General features: G+C 51.0%; 2 protein-coding genes across 2 annotated transcripts; both read right to left on the reverse strand.

Annotated features, from left to right (window-relative positions):
• Positions 1–210: 210 nt before the first annotated feature.
• LOC132687671 (keratin, type I cuticular Ha3-I-like) lies at positions 211–4,077 on the reverse strand. Its single transcript, XM_078437152.2, has 7 exons — positions 3,555–4,077; positions 3,265–3,347; positions 2,759–2,915; positions 1,825–1,986; positions 1,605–1,730; positions 1,260–1,480; positions 211–614 (listed from the first exon to the last, which is right to left on the reverse strand). The coding sequence occupies exons 1-7, from the start codon at positions 3,900–3,902 to the stop codon at positions 482–484; spliced, it is 1,230 nt and encodes a 409-aa protein (XP_078293278.1). The 5' UTR covers positions 3,903–4,077; the 3' UTR covers positions 211–481.
• A 7,109-nt stretch (positions 4,078–11,186) lies between these two features.
• LOC132687657 (keratin, type I cuticular Ha7-like) lies at positions 11,187–16,627 on the reverse strand. Its single transcript, XM_060646105.2, has 7 exons — positions 16,184–16,627; positions 14,696–14,778; positions 13,567–13,723; positions 13,055–13,216; positions 12,840–12,965; positions 12,260–12,480; positions 11,187–11,513 (listed from the first exon to the last, which is right to left on the reverse strand). Exons 1-7 carry the CDS (start codon positions 16,610–16,612, stop codon positions 11,372–11,374), a joined length of 1,320 nt encoding a protein of 439 aa, XP_060502088.2. The 5' UTR covers positions 16,613–16,627; the 3' UTR covers positions 11,187–11,371.
• Between the last annotated feature and the right edge of the window lie 1,759 nt (positions 16,628–18,386).

An 18,386-nucleotide genomic window follows, 5' to 3' on the forward strand; every position in this document is an offset into this window, starting at 1 on the left:
AGCTGCCCTGCCCTCCCTCCTGCCAGTCTGCCTCACCCAGGCGTCCAGGGCGCCAGGCCAGCCGTCTGCCCGCCAGGCAGAGAACGGCTCTGGTATCCAAGAGTCAGGCCATTATGTAGCCTGACTTTCAAGTGGCTTTTTATAGAGTGCTCAAGTGATGGGCGCGGTGAAACAAATGAATACCAATGAGAAAGGTGTCTGCTTTGCCAGGGAAATCAAGTTTATTAGCAGGTTACAAGGGAAGGCCCTGGCACTTGCGAGGATTCTCTGGGCAAGTGAAGAAAGAACACACCTCCATGAAGGAAAGGGTGGGCAAGGAATGGTCTGCAGTAGGTGGGGTGAATTTTGTGGCTGTCTTACTGGGGCAGCTCCAGCCACGCAAACTGTGTTTTCTGCCCTTTTTTGTCGAATGAACCAGTGCCGGGTCAAAGCTCTGGAACCGTGGGCCCGGGCTCCTTGCTCCTCTGGTAGCCCCTGGGCTCTAGCGCATGAAGGAGTTGCAGGGCCCACAGCGTGGGCGGGGGACACAGGGCGTGCAGGGGGCGCAGGAATTAGAGACGCAGGACCCGGCGGATCCGCACGCATTTGTTGTGGCACAAGGGTTGCAGGGCAGCCTGGAGAAAAAGAACCATGTGGAAAGGTGAATTGAGGGAGGCTCGTGGTACACACAAGAGAGACCCCAAGAGTGGAATTGCCTGTGGGATTTGGCCTGACCTATAACAGAAAAGGCCACAAGCTTCCCTGCTGCAAAGCTCCCTATCAGACCCCTCCTGGTCTTCCCACCATACAGTGCCCAAAGCGCTAGACAGAAACTCCAGAACCTTTGACTCCCCACACTGTCCATTCCTAGCTAGCGATCTTGGGAAAGTCACCTTAGCCTCTCTTCACCTACAGAATGGGGAGAATCCTGATCCAACCTGCTTGGCGGCAACTGCAAGGTCAGATAAGGTAGTGTATGCAAATGCTCCCTCTGCGCAATACGGTCTTGTAACGTGTGAGCAATCGCATAGATCTCATATCTGTGTGGTCACAGAAGAATGCAAAGAACTGGCTGTACAATTTCAGTGTGTGCCTCAAACAGTTAGTGCTTCCCTGTATTTTGAATGATGGCCATATTGTGTTTTCTGAGTTCTGTTTGATCATGCCTGGGGTGGAGGCATGATTTCCTTTTGACAGTATGTGTTCTTTGCCCCGGGGTCAAATGAGAACCACGCTCCTGTGAGCATGGCTTCATCGGATCCCTCCAGCTGGCCACTCACTTGCAGTCCTCGCTCTCCAGCAGGCCCCGGTACGTGTTGATCTCGCCCTCCAGCCGGGCCCGCACGTCCAGCAGCACCTGGTACTCCTGGTTCTGCCGCTCCAGGTCAGCCCGGATCTCGGCCAGCTGGGACTCCACGTTGCTGATCATGTACTGCACCTGGCTCAGCTGGGCGCTGTAGCGTGCCTCGGTCTCCGTCAGCGTGTTCTCCAGGGAGTCCCTCTGTGTGGGGAACACACGGAATGTCACAGAGCCGCTTCTCACGGGGCGACTCCGTGGGATTCCAGAGAAGTCACGGGCTTCACCAGGTGAGGAGAGGGTGGGCAGCACCCCGAGCGACACCCACCAGGTTGTGCTGGGCCTGCAGCTCGATCTCCAGGGCGTTGACCGTGCGTCTCAGCTCGATGATCTCCGCCTGATAGGACTGCAGCTGCTCCGAGCTGGACACCACTTGCTTGTTCAGTTCCTCGGTCTGAAACAGCACAGGGGACGAGACAGGGTGAGACCCTGCCTCGAGGGCCACGAGGGGCCGAGGGGCCCGGGCGGCCGCGTGCTGAGATGCCCACCTGGGTGGTGAACCATTCCTCCACGTCCCTGCGGTTGGTCTCCACCAGGGCCTCATATTGGCTCCTGGTCTCGTTGAGCACGCGGTTCAGGTCCACGGTGGGGGCCGCGTCCACCTCCACGTTGAGGCGGTCTCCGATCTGGCAGCGCAGGGTGTTGACTTCCTGTGGATGCAGAAAAGGCAAGAGTGACTCTCCTCAATGAAGAATGGACTTTGCTTGTTGAAGCCCCGTTAGTCTATTTCCTTGGGAAAGAGAACTTGAGTGGAGCAGTCTGTGACAGCTCGAGGCAAGGTGCTCTGTGCTCCATGTGGAACAGCTCCCTCCTCACAGGACTGTGCCCTGTACTCGGATTCAAAAAGAATTCCCAAGGATTTGCTCAGATGCCACCAAAAGATGGACTAATGCCTAACTTTCCCAGTTTCCAGATTGTTTGCATAAGACTTCATAATGGAAAGAATTGGCCATACGATTTCAGATCGTATAGCAAACAATTCTGGCCAGCAAATAAGATGATGGTGTGACCCCTCCAGGAGAGAAAAGGAGGAGTCTTGGCTCATTTTTCACCAAGACTTTGGAAGAGTGGAGGCTCAGATTCACCGGCTTGATTTGGTGACCTTTGGGGAGAGAAATGACTTTGCACAGCATGAATAAAGCAATGCTGAGACACTTTCTGCAACTCAGTAACCAATCACAAGCCGATGGGGGAGCACTGGGAAATTCCCATGATGCACCAGTTTTGAGTGAAAGTACATCTTCTCTGGGAACATGGAGAGGTTTCATCTCTCCATTTTTTCACACATCATGAAGTTTTGGTGTTTTTAAAGGAAAATTATAAAGTCAACCTCAACCTCGTGTTCTGCATTCTGCCACTCCAAATCACTCAAGTCAACCTGAGGCTGAACCAGGTTTCTTCATTTCTCATTTCCAGTCTCACCTCCTCGTGGTTCTTCTTGAGGCTCAGCAGCTCCTCCTTCAGGGACTCCACCTGGGCCTCCAGATCGGACTTGCACAGAGTCAGCTCGTCCAGGATCCTGCGCAGGCCGTTGATGTCCGACTCCACCAGCTGCCGCAAGCCCAGCTCCGTCTCGTACCTGCACAAGGACAAGGTCAGAGCAGTGACCAGCAAACATTCAAGACTCACAGGAATGATCTTTGATAACCCCATTCGCTGAGTCTTCCCACTTTCTGCAATGAGTAGACCCAGGAGACAGAGGGTTCTGGAGGCTCAGTCCAGAACAAATATTGATCCAAAAATAAACAGATTGATGTGAGTCCTCATCTATTTTTGTGATTCCTTTGCTTGATTCCCCTCAATCTCTATAGAATGTCTCACCACCAATGGATGGGAACTGCTGCTCGGTAAAGCCATGGAAATCCCTTTCCTTTAACCACAGGTTAAACAAGAGGGGTGGACACCAGTGTGAGTTCTGAACAACCTACTTGGTTCTGAAGTCATCTGCGGCCAGCTTGGCATTGTCAATCTGCACCACCAACCTTGCGTTCTCAGACTTGGTGCACAGGACCTGGAGAATGAGAGGCTGCTTAGTGAGGACTGAAAATAAGTATGAAACCAGCAACTTCTTTAAAATGGCTTCGAAAGCTATTCCAAAGATAAAGGGGGAAGCAAGAATCACGGTCACATAGACGCAAGAGACAGACACAGTGCTCTACTACAGACTGAGAATCACAGCAAACTCCTCTTGCTCAGAGATAACAGCAAAGACCTTCACCTTCTGCTGCAGCTCCTCGATGGTCCGGAAGTAAGACTGGTAGCTGGGGCACACGAAGGGCTCCTGCTGCTGGCACCGTTCCCGGATCCTGGTCTCCAGCTCCGCGTTCTCCCGCTCCAGCTGGCGCACCTTCTCCAGGTAGCTGGCCAGGCGGTCGTTCAGGAACTGCATGGTCTCCTTCTCGTTGCCATTGAAGGAGCCCTCGCAGAACCAGCCGCAGTTGCCCACGTTGGCGGGGATGTTGCAGGCCCCGGGCAGGGTACAGGTGTGGCAGCTGGGGGGCACGCAGGGCCGGGAGGAGCAGGTGGAGCGAAAGCTCAGGTTGGGAAGGCAGCAGTTGTAAGGCATGGTGCGGGAGGGAGCGAGACGCCCGGCTGAATACGGAGTTCAAGTTCTCCAGGGAGCTTGTGGATTTCCTTCCTCTGGGAAGCACTTATATTCCCTCCGCAGAGGGTGTGGACGTGGTATGTAATGTCTTTTTTCTTTCTGTGTCTTCACTGGTTTTCAAATGCCCTTCCCTCAGTCAGTCTGTTATTTGCCTTCCTCAGAAGAGTCCCTTATCCCATAAAATTCTTTACTTGGGCTTCTTGCTAAGTCAGGACTCCTCTTCAGGAGGTGTACCCATAAAGTCAGAGTTTTGTGGTAGATCTTGAAAGAGGCCACACAGTCTGGTGCAGGTATCTGCCCTTGTTAATAGGGAGTTGGTCTATCCAATGACATTCCTCTGTCTTGTGTGATCCTGTAAACCCATATTCAGACTCATTTCCTGGCCCACCTGGCATTTCTAGGGAGGCACTGAGATTGAGTCAAAGCAGAAGTTGCAGTGAAGTTCTCTATCTGCTTTCAGAGAAGAATTCTTCTATGCTGCAGCATCCCAAGCCTTGGAAGCCTTGGGGTGGATAAGGACTGAGTCTGGTCATGGCCGAAAAGAATGGGCAGCTGTTTGGGGAATGCTTCCTATATATCATGTGCAGGGACTGTAGAGGAATTTTTAAAGGAAGAGGCTCTGACAATTAGCTTAAGAACAGGGAAGGCTCTGGAGGAAGAGATCATTTGGAAGGAGGGCTGAGAGACCCATATACGTGTATTTAAACTACCCAGAAAAAGCATCTCAGGCAGATGTGGACAGGAAAAAGGCATTTCTTATGACACCCTACCATCGAAATGTCCACTGTATTAGACTAAGGTGAGCAGATAATCGAGAAAGTCAAGAGATCACCCGAAAGAGCCTCCTCAAGCATGAAAACTTTGAAGTTCATCTTAAAACCTCATGTGAATAGGCCTTATATTCCATCGTATACCTATGTGGGCTTTAACATAAAAAAAAAAAAAAAAAAAAAAAAACAGTTTTACAATTTCCAGTTAAACTTTCTAAGGTTTGGCCCCATCCTCTGAGCAAAATCAACCTACACCCATCCTGTCCTGGGCTCCCCTCTCCGGCCTTACTGGGTTACATGCAATCTGGCTTGAGAACCAAGCATTAAAATGTACCAAGGAGGGCTCCGTGGTGGTGTAGTTGAGTCCAAAGACTTGGGCACCAAGACAGAAACGGCTCAGGCATAGAAGAAGGAGAAGATTTGGCAAAGCAAGTTTGGAGTCATGCAGGGTTGATTTGGGAGCTGAGGGAAGGCACCAGAAGGTCTGAGGAAGGGGGTGGCCAAAGTTCTGACTATATAAAGGTTGCGTAATTATAGGCACCATGGGGGTACCACCCGCATCTTGGGCAGCAGCATCTCAACTTCCACTGTGGCTTTGGCTGCCAGCCAGAGTGGCAGTTTTATTGACAAGTTATTGGAGTCCTTTCCCCCAGCAAGCTTTCATGATGAGATTCATGTGGCATGGCGCTTGGGTCTCAGATAAAAGGTCCTTCATCTACCCCCTCCAAGGTCATTATTTCGCCGCTTATTATAATGCTATTCTGACGGAAAGTCCCACCACACTACAAAGAAGCCCCGGACTTATAATAAAACCAAAATTTCTTTGTTTTCCTCCAAGGCAATTAAAGGGGCAGAAATAGGTGGGTCCTGAGGCAGGCATTACAGAGACTTTCCAGAGGCAGGACGCAAGTCTAGGTGTAAGGAGCTCCTTTCTCGCTTCGGCTGGGCTTGGGACAGATGGAAAGGCCTATCAATCAGACTGATGAACATTTACCCATAGGGCACAGCACAGGCCTCCTGCTTCCTGACTCTTGTCAGCCTGCTCCAGAGCCCTGGCTTTCCAGCCTGAAGCTGTTCCCCAATCCTGCCTCCCTCCCTGTCCATGGAGACTTGCGCCTGAGCACAGACCAATGGCAGCACCTCTTCAAGCTTTTTGGTCGCATCCATTGATTGACCAGTGCAGCCTCATGGGGGCTTTAGTCCAAGAAGAGGGTTTAGCTTGTAAGTACGAGAAGATTCAAGAATTGGGTCGACAACAACAACAACAACAACAACAAAAACACCAAAACTAGAATTTGCATAGAGTGCCAAGAGATCAGAGGAATGGAAACTGAGAGCACGATGTTGACTAAGAGATAAGAACACACAGAAGAGGCAAGGAGAAAACCAGAAGAATCCTCGGAACCACACAGGCTCATGCTGCTCAGACAAAGCTAGCCCACCTTCCAGTGAGTGATCCCAGAGAGTACAAAGCTGAGAAGTAGCCAATGCAACCCAAATCTACGGTCAGAAGACTGGCCCACCCTGCCGAGTGTCCTGCATGATATAAATCGAGATGATTCAGGAAAGATCTACAGACACGGGACCACAGCCTCTGAGGCCTCCAAAAGCAGTGACATTTTCCAAGGTGCCCAGATCAGAGCATCATCTCCATGATGCAGTCTGAGATTTGTTTGTGGCTGAGAAATACAGCGTTGCCTATACCAGGCAGCATAAGGTCAAAAGGGGACAACGTTACCTGTTCCTGAATGAGTACGGCATGTGGACAGGAGAAAGGGAGAAAGAAGCAGAGGAGATCATACCTGTACTGGCTTCGGGTCACGGCCAATCGGCAGCCACACAGAGATGCAGGAAAGTACAGGTTACAAGCGGAGATTCCTTTTTTCCCCTGCTGGTTGCCCCACAGGTGAAATGGACGGGGCCACAGATGGAGTGACAGGTGAGTGGACATAATGTTGCCGTCCCTTGTAAATCTAGCCTCTGTCTTGCAGTGTTTTCAAAATATCAGTAGGCTTGGGTGAATTTGCTTTTTGAACTAGTGGGGAAAGGGGACGTGGGCGTTGTAAGGTCTTCAAGACTTCACACAGGTTGGGAGCAGACTTCGTGTACTGTCTTGATTTCCTAATTGAAATATCCACAAATTGTATTCGTTCAAACAGAAATTGAGTGGTCATGGGACTATCAACCCCACTTTCTTTATTTAGAGAAATTTTATTCAAAACATTTATCGCGTGGCTCCTCCGTGCTGGGCACGGGGCTACCTTGAAACAGAAAAATCATAGCTCTGGTAAAGGATTGTATTTTTGTGGGCAATTCAGGCTAATATGGGTCCCCCCCAAAATATATCAAAAGCAACAAGAAAGTAAGGAGGTGAGATATTTAAGAGGTGTGAGATGGACGTATCTGGAAATATGTGTGTATTTAAACGTAACTAAGAGACTGCATATACGACATCAAGGGCGGCTCTCATTTACTGAACATCTGCCAAGTGCCTGGCACAGCCCCAGAACTGAGGATGGGGACGCGGGGACAGTGGGGAGATGACACGGTACCGTCCTCTGTGAGCCCTCTGTCCTGCGGAGCGGACAGGCAGGCCCGCAACGAACTTTAACGTAGGAGATATATAATTGGGCCCTTCCCTCCAAGAGTTTCTTCCTTCTCCCTCCAGTTCTTCCCATACCTGTTCCTGCCCCAACCTCCGGTTGGGCCATTTGGACCATTTTCTGATTCTCTGCCCCAAGAGGAGGAATGAGGCCATTTCAGGTTATTTATCTGTATCCCGAAGGAGACTTGGTAGTGAGGCGACTCAGAAGTAGAATTCAAACAAGTGGCCTCAATCGAACCCTAATCCCTTTAAGACCCTTTCTTCCACTGGGCCTGGTCATTAGGGTTTTTTTGATATTTGGTCCTTGTTGCTTGGGAGACCACAGTTGAGTGGTGTGCCTGCCCCCACGGAGGCTCCATGACTTTGGGGTGAGTTTCCAAGCAGGTGGAAGTGGTTTCCGAGGACACAGAAAGAAGAGAGGCAATGCTAAAGCAAGCAAGTGAAGAGGAAGTGTCAAAGGGCCTGAGATTCGTGGAGGGAAATGGAGGTGACGTGTGAACCTACTGGTGAGCACAACACAAGTCTGCCACCCAGGGGACGAAAGGCATCTACTGCAGGGCACAGGCATCTCGGCAGGGGGCCTTTGGGGGCCCGTGTGGATGACCGAGGCATGTGTTTGGGATGTCCGGCAACCAGGCAGGGATAAGGGAGAGGCAAGCAAGAGAGCTTTCCGTACAAAATCCAGCATAAAGGGGGATCCTGGGCTGGAGAAGGCCCGGGGACAGCCGAAGCCCAGAAGCACTCTGTCTGAAACGGGGTTGGGTGAGGACACTGCAGGATGGGAGTAAACACCAAGAAAATTCTCCCTGGGGAAACTCCCAGGTCCTGTAAGATCCCTGTGACCCACCTCACCCCAACATCAGACAGCGGGTCCGAACGGGCAGTTTTATGCAGATGTACCACTAGCAAAGCCCTTCGCAGTTGGGTGCAGGGCCAGGTGGTGGGCTTGAGTGAGAGACCACCTGTGAGACTCCTTGGCTTATTTCCCTCCCTAACGCCGAACTTCTCTCCCTGCGAAATGGGGACTGTGGAGCCTGCTCTGCATCTCCCAGGAGTTTGGGGGATTTCAAATTGGACAGCCTGGGTGAAAGTGAGCTTTAATGGTGGTAAAGCAACAGACATACAAGCAAGTTTGCCTGTTTCTCTTCTCTTCTTCCCCAGTAGACAGAGTGTTTTTAGCAATGGCAGGGGGTGAGTTGACCTTCTTTAGTGATTCCCAGTCATTACAATTGCCAGGGTTCTCAGGCTATTTTGAAATGCGCTGCCCCTTTTATCTCTTGCACAGCCCTTTGTGGCAGAAATTCCCAACAGTGGCTCCTCCTCAAGGAAAAGGAATCGAGACAATGGGGTGATTATGGTTCTGTCATCCTGCAGACACAACCCAACCAGAAACTTGGCTTCTGTGAAGCACAGGGGTTAGCAGTGCAATTGCTGGAGGTAGACTGCTTGGATCTGAATCCTGGCTTCACCGCCTACCAGCTGTGTGACCCTGGACATGTTACTTACCCTCTCTGAGCCGTGGTTTGTCACTCCAAAATGGGGATTATATGAGTCTACATGCTTAAATGTATCTGTGACTTAGATCGGTGTGCGGCTCATGGAAAGAGCTGGATGAATGTGAGCTTCAGTGCTGATGGTGGTGGTGATGGTGGTAACGAGGGACTGTTTGGTTTCCAGGGAAGCTCTTCACACTTCCCCAAGCGTAGTGATCCCTCCACCCAGTATTTGTTCCCAGGAACCCAAACCACTTCACACACACATACACACCACATACACACACACACCAACAATGTCTCATCAAAGCTCATCTTTTAATTATAAATGACAGGGATGTGAACTTAACAAACACAGGTCAATTACCTGGGGCATCACTGACTCATTTCATGTCACCTGATGAATCCCTCAACCACTCAGTCCCTCAATGACTCACCTCCTCTCCCTCTCCTTAAAAGGGAAGAGCAATGCTTACCTACCCTGTCTTGATGCAGGAATAAGTGGGTTTATTTTGTTAGACAGCTTTGAACTTATTGGATGAAAGGAGCTATTTAAGTACAAAGGAAGTGGTGAAGGCATTTGGGCCAGGTGCTAAATTAAGACTTATCAAGACTGTTTTTTTTTTCTTATTGGGACCTACCCTCAGAGATGTGTCACCTGTATGCTGTACAACTTGGGAGAAAGAGCAGAGGCCCAGTAGAGGGGAAGGGAGGAAAGGGTGTGATCACCTCTGACCCTTCCAGATTCCCTATGATGGAAGTCCCGATGCCTCCCAGGCAAATCAGTCCTGTCCACACAGACAGTGGCCAACAGGTAGGATTCTGGACTTGACAGCAGTTGGAGGCACACCAACCAGCCCCTGGCTTAAGATCTCTCAGCCCTTGGGGCTTGGGACTGTGGTCTCTTCTGCACTGAGATGGGCTAGACTTTGTAAATTTCTCAACAGGCTACTCTGATGCAAATTGCTCAGGCAGCAGAGGGAAGATAAGAACCAGCTCCACTTTAACATCTATAATCTCACTGATGAATAAGACCTAGACCGCAGGAAGTCATAGAATTTGGGGCTAGAAGACCCTCTGCAACCATCTCATCCAGCCCCATCAGATACCTGAGTAACCTCTCAACGTCCCCACAAGGTGGCTGTAAGGGCCCTGTTTGAATGCCTCCAGTGATGGGGAGCTCACTGCTTCCCAACTTTGGCCAGCTCTGACACTGCTTTCTGGAGACACGCTGTTCCCGGCCATGGCTGCCTAAATATGGAGCTTCTGGTTCATGTGTCTACTGCCCAGAAGGCCCAAGCCAGGCAGCTGCCCAAGGGCTTTCTGGTGGAACCTGTGGGGGAGCTTAGATGGGTCAGTTTGGCCTTTTCTCAACTGATAGCCTAACAGGCTCAGAAATTGCCATCATTTAACACATTCAGCATTTCACAGCACAGAGGGAAAAGTCACGATCTTGATCGGATGAAGCCTTCCTCACACATGGGCTCCATCAGGAGCCTGGAGCCAACTCCTCCTGGGATATATCTGGCCTGTAAGGGGCTCAGTCCCAAAATAAACCCCCTAACCCAGTGGTTCTCAAATTTGAGTATACATAGAATCATCTGGAAGGCTCAATAAACTGGACTGCTTATTCAGAAAGTCTGAGGTGGGGTCCAAAAATTTGCCTTTCCTAAAAGTCCCCAAGTAAAGTGGGGGACTCCGCTCTTAGATCCACCACCCTAAATCCCCTCGTGTTTAATCTTTTTCCTTTCAAAGCTTTCAGAGTGCAGGGTTTGGGCCTAATTCAAAGAAACCAGAGTTCAAGTCTTGATTCAGCCACCCGCTGCTCCCCTTTTTGCAGGGTTTGTGTGGGACGCTGCATCCCAAGATCCATAAAGCCTCACCAAGGGCGTGCCCCCCATGGGCATGTGAGCACAAAAGCTAACTTTAAATGGAGTCTTCTAGGGGGTCTGGGCAGAACCTCGAACCTGAGCTTTTCCTTTGCACAAGGACCAGAGGCTTCATCCTGACAAGAGGTGGAAGGCGAGGGGCAATATCTGTTGTGTGTATTTTAAAGCTCTGTGAATCAGGCTTTAGATACCCAGATACAGCTGGGTGTCTCTCAACTGTGCCATTCTGCCGCAGTCCTGTTTTCAACTGTGGTCCTTGCTGGCTTTACCATCTCCCAGAAGCCCTCTGGTGAGGGAGTCCCAGCCCCTGCTTCCATCAGCGGGCTCCAGGACACCTCTTGGCACAGCGTAGAGACCTTGGCCACAGGCCCTGGGCTCTTCATGCTGCGGAACTGAAGTTTATTAGCAAAAAGTTTCCCTACCACATCTCAGACTGTGAGGCCACAGAAGAGAGGAGAGAGGAAGCACAAACCCAGGGGCGAGGGCTGAGCCGCTGGACCGGACAGCCCATCAGCAGAGAAACGCTGCCTGGCGTCATCAGTCTGCAGCCGGGCCAGGCTGAGGGGGCAAGACCCGGGAGGGTAGGGGCTGGGGGAGGGGGCAGGCCCGCAGAAGGGGGCCGGCGGGGCTGCAGACATTCCCCATCCCCCGATCCCCCAAGCTGAGGGGAACGTCAGCATCGAGACGATGAGCGGGAGGCACAGGAGGCCCGAGGAGGAGGAGGCCCGGAAAGGCAGGGAGAGCAGGGCCCAGAGGCCACAGGGGCCGGGCAGGGCGTCCTGGAGGCTGGGGTTGCACAAGGGTTGCAAGGCAGCCTGCAGAGAAAGAAAAGGTGTTTCAAACATTGGCGTGAGACGGGGCATGAAAGACAAAAAGTATGCGCTTTAGCATCGGAAACGCCAGAGGGGATTTTAGAGCTCAGAGGTCCTGCCAGGCCTAAAGACAGGGTAGCGATGTGGTTGGAGCCCACTGTGGAGCTGGGACGGGAGCTCAGGGGGCCACGTGCAAAACCTGAGCTTCCTGCCACAGGCGAAGGAACACGGCGGAGAAAGGCAGAAAGGCTGGCCAGGGGAGAGCAGGCTGGGCGTCAGCTGCCCTCCAGATTTACACATAGCCTGTAGCCTTGTCCTTTATTGCTTAAAGGGGAGTGTGTAGCCCCCTTACCTTTCTCACAGTGCAATGGAAGGACAAAATGAGACAATGGCTGCGAGTGCCCTTAGCAATATATTTTAACGTTGAGTATGAAGATTCCCTGTTACCGGAATACTTCCTCCAGGGAGTTTAGCAAAACCTAAATGCACTGAGCTCTCCAGTATGTCAGCACCTCTCCCCCTCCCCCGTGGCAGTGACTGGCATCTGGGAACATGCTCAGCAAAATGGAACACGTGAGCCGAAAAGTTCCCACGGGCCCTCCTCCGCATCCAGGCAGCTCACCAGGTTTACCGGGTACCAAGTCTGTCCCCAGAGATGTGGTCGGCAATGCCGCTCCTCCTTTCAAATCACTCCCATGAGAGGTCTCTGCTTTCACACCCGACATTGACACGAACGTCAGGGCACGTACTTGCGATCCTCGCTCTCCAGAAGTTTCCGGTACGTGTTGATCTCGCCCTCCAGCCGGGCCTTGACGTCCAGCAGCACCTGGTACTCCTGGTTCTGCCGCTCCAGGTCAGCCCGGATCTCAGACAGCTGCTCCTCCACGTCGCGGATCAGGATCTGCATCTGGGCCAGCTCGGTGCCGAAGCGTGCATCCGACTCACACAGGGAGTTCTGCAGACAGTCCTTCTGTAACACGAAAGGGGGAAGCAGGTGGGAAGTCACGGAACGCAGCCCTCAGCCTCTTCAGTAAGACCTCGACACCCCAAGGCACTGCCCAGGCCCAGAGAACATTCTGGGTCCCGTTAGCAGGCCGTCAGCTGGAAGAACGAACATCGTGCTATTGCTCGTCACTGGAGACCCTCAGGAGAAGTTTGCAGAGCCTCCCTCCCCTGGGTGAATGTTCATGCCCTCAGCCTCCACATCTATGAGAAAGTCAAGGTTTGAGCCGTGTCCTGGTCTGTATTCAAGGGAGGCACGTCCTGACCCGGAAGTGCCCTTGGGCGTGGGAGCCAAGCCGGGTCTGCCAGGCATACAGAGGGGCTCACCAGCGTGTGCTGGGCCTGAAGCTCCACCTCCAGGGCGTTCACCGTGCGCCTCAACTCCAGGATCTCCGACTGGCAGCACTGCAGCTCCTCGGAGCAGGACATGTCCTGCTTGCTGATGCTCTCGCACTGAAGCACAAGGGCACAGAGATATCACATCACCCCCCTGCCCAGGTGGAAGCCGGGGGACCCTCCCTGCTCCGAGGCGGTGTCCTCACCTGATCTCGGAACCACTGCTCCACGTCGTTGCGGCCGGTCTGCATCATGGCCTCGTAGTGGCACCGCATCTCGTCCAGCACCCTGCTCAGGTCCACGGTGGGCTCCGCGTCCAGCTTAATCTGGAGCTTGTCCCCCAGCTGGCCCCTCAGGATGTGGACTTCCTGTGGGCACAGGAGGAGGACATCCCATTCGTGGGACCCCCCCACTGCCCTCCACCCAAAGCCTCGTCCCCCACTTCCTGTCCCCCGCCCCCGACCCCCGCCCAGTGATTTCCCTGTGCCACTCCGAGGGAGAGTCACCTACGGCACCAGCCCCACAACTCGCAGAGGCTGCGGAGGAAGAGCGGGCCCCCACCAAAGCAGGAGCTCACCTCCGTAGCTCGTGAGGCTTAACCATGAGGCAGAGCCTGCAGAACTTCCATCCTGAGCAGGACGAAGAGCTTCATTTCTTCCCCCAAATGAGCGTGAATTCCCCCCCCCCCCCAGAAAGTCTCACACAAAAGGCCATGCACCTGTTCGTGGTTCTTCTTCAGGCAGAGCAGCTCCTCCTTCAGGGACTCCAGCTGCGCCTCCAGGTCACACTTGGCGAGTGTGAGGTCGTCCAGGGCCCTGCGCAGGCCGCAGACGTCGGCCTCCCCCAGCTGGCGGAGGGAGTGCTCCGTCTGGTACCTTTAGCAGGGCACGTACAGAAATCGAGGTTAGAGAGCAGAGGGGCCCCAGGACACTGGCAGTCGACATTTCCTATGTGGCTACACGCCCAGCCCGGCCAGCAATGGGTATTCCCCATGCGTGTGACCCTGAGCACCTAGGACAAGCCTGGCAGAGTGGCCGGTACTGAGAGTGCCAGGGTGGGCTGGTGGCCAAAGGGGAGGCAGTCGAATCACACCAGGCAGTTGCCACGCCAGGTGACCCCTGCGGACCCTCCTCGTCCCCGTCCCCTACTGAGACAGAACCTGGGTTCTCTCTCGGATTAGAAGCCAAATGCCAAAATAGGAGGATGGAAATGGCTTTCTTTAGCTCCAGAGGAGTGAAACTTCTACAGGGCCCTGAAAAAAAAAAAAAAAAAGAGTAAAACACAATGCCCCTTCCTATTCCCAGGTTGGACCTTCTCAGGTGGCATAAACCTTTTGATCTTCACATGCCTCCCATCGTAGACTGAAGCATGATTTCTGTCATGAGTTACTAGTGCTTACAAATTGGTCGGGCTGCAGTGTGGAAACATCCTCCGGGAGGCAGCAGAATTTGGTAGGAAATGGCCTCGGGGTAGGGAATGCGGGGCCAAGCTCCAGTTCTAGCACTCAGGAGCCACGTGACTTCAGGCAGGTCGCTTCAGGGCCCTGAGCTTCTGTATCCTCACAAAGATGAGGCCACCACTGCTCTGCCTGCCTCCCCAGGTTCTTGCAACAGTAGCAGCAAGTGGATGATGCCTTCTCAACAGTTGTGAACTGTAAAAGCGAAACAACTGAGGAGCAGGGTGGGTGTTCTTTCAAAGTCTCAGGCATAAGGCTCTGTGTTTTCTCCTGCTGTAACTGTCGGTCTGGGATCTTGGTCAATTACATCTCTGACGCCGGCTGCATCACAAGACCGAAGAAGTCAGGGAGGCCCCTGGCTCCTCCCTCTGCGTGCCCTACCCCAACTCACTTGGTCCTGAAGTCATCTGCAGCCAGCTTGGCGTTGTCTATTTGCACAACCAGCCTGTTGTTCTCAGATTTGATGCACAGGATCTGGGGAGAGAAAGCAGGCTCAGTAATTCACTACCTCCAGAGCCATCAATGGCCTCAGGTCAAAAGACGTTCCATTGGCTAATTCACAGCATCACCCTGGGACAGCGCAAACTCCCAACACGTAAGAGATGCTGGTGTGGTGCAGGACGGGGGGTGGTATGCAAGAAGATGCTTGGCAGAGGCTGAAGGCGTAGAGCCAAAGGAACTGGGAGATAGAAAGGAGTAGCAAACCAAACATTTGACAGAGACTCAATTTTACTTCTCCAGCTGTGATGCTTCCCCTGATATAAACAAGATCTGAAATCTAGGCCACAGAACAATGGGCTGGATATGAAAGGTTTACATAAAGGGGGACCTGTTCTTTTTTTCTATACATAATTTTTTAATGTTTATTTATTTTTGAGAGACAGAGAGAGACAGAGCATGAGCGGGGAAGGGGCAGAGAGAGGGAGACACAGAATCCAAAGCAGGCTTCAGCCTCTGAGCTGTCAGCACAGAGCCCGACACGGGGCTCGAACCCACAAACTGCAAGATCGTGACCTGAGCCAACGCCAGACACTTAACCGACTGAGCCACCCAGGCGCCCCAGGGAACCTGTTCTTAATAAGAAGTCCCTCATGTTGGTTGGCCAACCTCCCCAAATGTCTTCTGTGAATCTAGCCAGGTTTTTTGGCCCCTATTCTGACATTCCTTGCCTTCCCATCTCCAAAACTAAGATGTAGGCTCTTAAGAAGCATTGCATTGACCTACAAAGGGGACAGCAGATATGCAGAAGAGACCAATGCTACTGAATGGCCATATACTGGCTCATGAAGGACATTACAACATTCTACCTTGTGCCATGCCAGAAATTACATTGCACTGCTTTTGCAACTACAATTTGTAAGGACTGAGACTAAGTAAACATAAATCCTGGAGAGCCAAATCCTACATCTCGTCTTTTACATGTTCCCATTCACCTCCACTCAAGAGATTCTCTTCCCACAATCAAAAAGAAAGAAAGAAAAAGGAAAAAAGAAAGAAAGAAAAAAGAAGAAAAAAAGAAAGAAAGAAAGAAAGAAAGAGAGAGAGAGAGAGAGAAAGAAAGAAAGAAAAAGAAAAAAGAAGAAAGAAAGAAATTTCAGCTATGGCTGTTTCCACTGTCAATCAGGCCCTCAAAATTCTATGCAAGTATCAGTAATCTTTTTCTGAAAAGGGCAAAACAGTAAATATTTAAGGCTTTGAAGGCCATGAATCTCTGTCACAACTACTCAACTCTGCCATTATAGCACAAAAGCAGCCATATACAATACATTAATGAATGAGCATGGCTGTGTACCAATAAAACTTTATTTACAAAATCAGTCAGTAGGCCAAATGGGGCCATAGTTTACCAACCCCTGACCTGGAGCACCACAGACCTCACCTTCTGCTGGAGCTCCTCAATGGTCCGGAAGTACGACTGGTAGTCTGGACACACGCTGGACTCGTGGCATTTGCTCGACTCTCGGATCTTGGTCTCCAGCTCCGCGTTCTCCCGCTCCAGCTGGCGCACCTTCTCCAGGTAGTTGGCCAGGCGGTCGTTCAGGAACTGCATGGTCACCTTCTCGTGGCCAATCGGGGCGCCTTCCCCATAGTTCTCACACACTCCGATGTTGCCGGGAATGTCGCGGGTCCCTGGCAAGGGGCAAGCGGTTTGGCAGCTGTAGGGTACACAGAGGCTGGGTCGGCCCAGAGGAGTTGTCCCCACACGCACCCGGTTGGCATGTGCCAGGGTGGCGGAGAGGCACAGGGAGGCAGCCGTGGGCTCTGAAACCTGTCCACTGAGGAGAGAATCACAATGAGTAGAAGTCATGGTGTACAGGCCAGGCTCGTGCTTTGCCCGCAGTTGGATTTGCTTGAAGATGAAGCCTTCCTTCTCCTCCAGAACTTATATAGGCTTGTAGTGGGTGTTGGTGCAAGAAAATAGGCATTTTCCTCATTAATATTTATATTGATTCTCATACAATCACTCTATTAGTCAGTGATTTTGTCTCTCATAAAGAGTTAATGAGCTCATGAAAGAGGCCTTCACCCACACAGGAAGCTTCCCCCTCACTGCAGGGTCCTAGAATACAGAGAAAACGAGGTCTTCTCCAAGTGGCCCGCATTCTGTGGTTTATGTCCCTTTCCCCTCAGTCAGCTTATCTCTGTGAGATCATCAAGACCCAGAGACTCCCAATATCCCCCCAAAGTCTCCCCCATTCTATATTCCTTTCCTGCCTCCAAATGTTCCCATCATGGCAAAGTCTAAGATAGTAATCAGGCACATTGAGGAAAGAAAATCAAATCACAATTAGTTTGTTTCAGCGGATGTGTATGGAGTGTCCAATGTGGGACGTGGCTTAGCTTGCTTGGAGGGAGGGGGTTAGATTTTTAGTAAGGGGAATAAGAAAGTAAATGACCTTAATATTATAAAGGCAATAAGAGAGGATGTTAAAAAAAAAAAAAAGTTGCATAGATTTTAGGAAGAGAAAACACTGAGTGACCAGAAAGACTTCATAGAACAGGGAACATTTAAACTGTGTTTCTGATAATGGTTTCCAGGAGGGGTTGAGGGAGACAGCATCTCTCATAGAGACCAAAATGAACAGAATCAAACAAGTCTGGGAAATGGAAAATAGTCTAGCTATGCTGATGCTTATAATGAACACACATTTGCCAGCACTGGAAAGTTGCATTTAGTCCAGGTTGTGGGAAGCCTTGAATGCCAGGACCATCCCATATATAGTCTTCAGGTAAAGGTAAATCAAAGGTAGGAATCTGCCCCTGGAAGCTGACTCTCCTCAAATATGAGGGAAAATAAATATCCACGCTCCTTTCGAAGCAAAGGAACAGAAGAGAGATGAAAGTTTCCTGTATAAACATTAGAGAACAACACCGGACCAGAACAATGAAAAAGAAACCTAACTTCCAAATTGATTTTGGTGTTTGGAAACTGAATAGACACTTTTTAATTACCCATGGGTCAAGGGAGACATCAAATGAGAAATTAAAGTATTTTAAACTGAATTAAGACGAAAATACAACCTATCAAACTGATGTGGGAATTAAAACTTTCCCTGTGCAGGCGTGAAACAGATAAGTAGTTTTGGAAGTGGGAAAAAAAAATCATGAATGAAACGGGGTAATCTGTGATCCCAAGGAATAAAATTATGTTTTTGTGTATTAGAGTCTATAGACTAATTAAAGGCGGGCAGTGATTAGCACTTTATGGTGTCTGTTCTCAGGCACCTCCCCCTCTTTTCTGGCATCTTCCCTTGTAAGACACTGGTCATCCCACCGACTGACTCCCTCTTCACCTTGTTTAAGAAGATACACACTCAAGAACTTTGATCTTTCATCTTTTGAAACTTCGTACATTTCAAAGAAATGCACGTACCTTGATTGTCCATTACTTAGCAGACTCTAGAATAAATTTAAATTTCCTTAATCTTCAGACACACTCAGAGCATCAGAAGGTTTATGGCCTCCTCTATTCCTAAATAAGTCAGTGGCCGGTTGTTCAGTAAGCCCTGCAAAAGGGCAGCCTGCCAGCTTCCAGGCTATGCTAATGAAGACGCTTTGACCCCATTCCTAAGATGAATGCA

This window comes from Panthera onca, chromosome E1 (genome assembly GCF_046562875.1).
Source record: "Panthera onca isolate mPanOnc1 chromosome E1, mPanOnc1 haplotype 2, whole genome shotgun sequence".
Taxonomy (NCBI): domain Eukaryota; kingdom Metazoa; phylum Chordata; class Mammalia; order Carnivora; family Felidae; genus Panthera; species Panthera onca.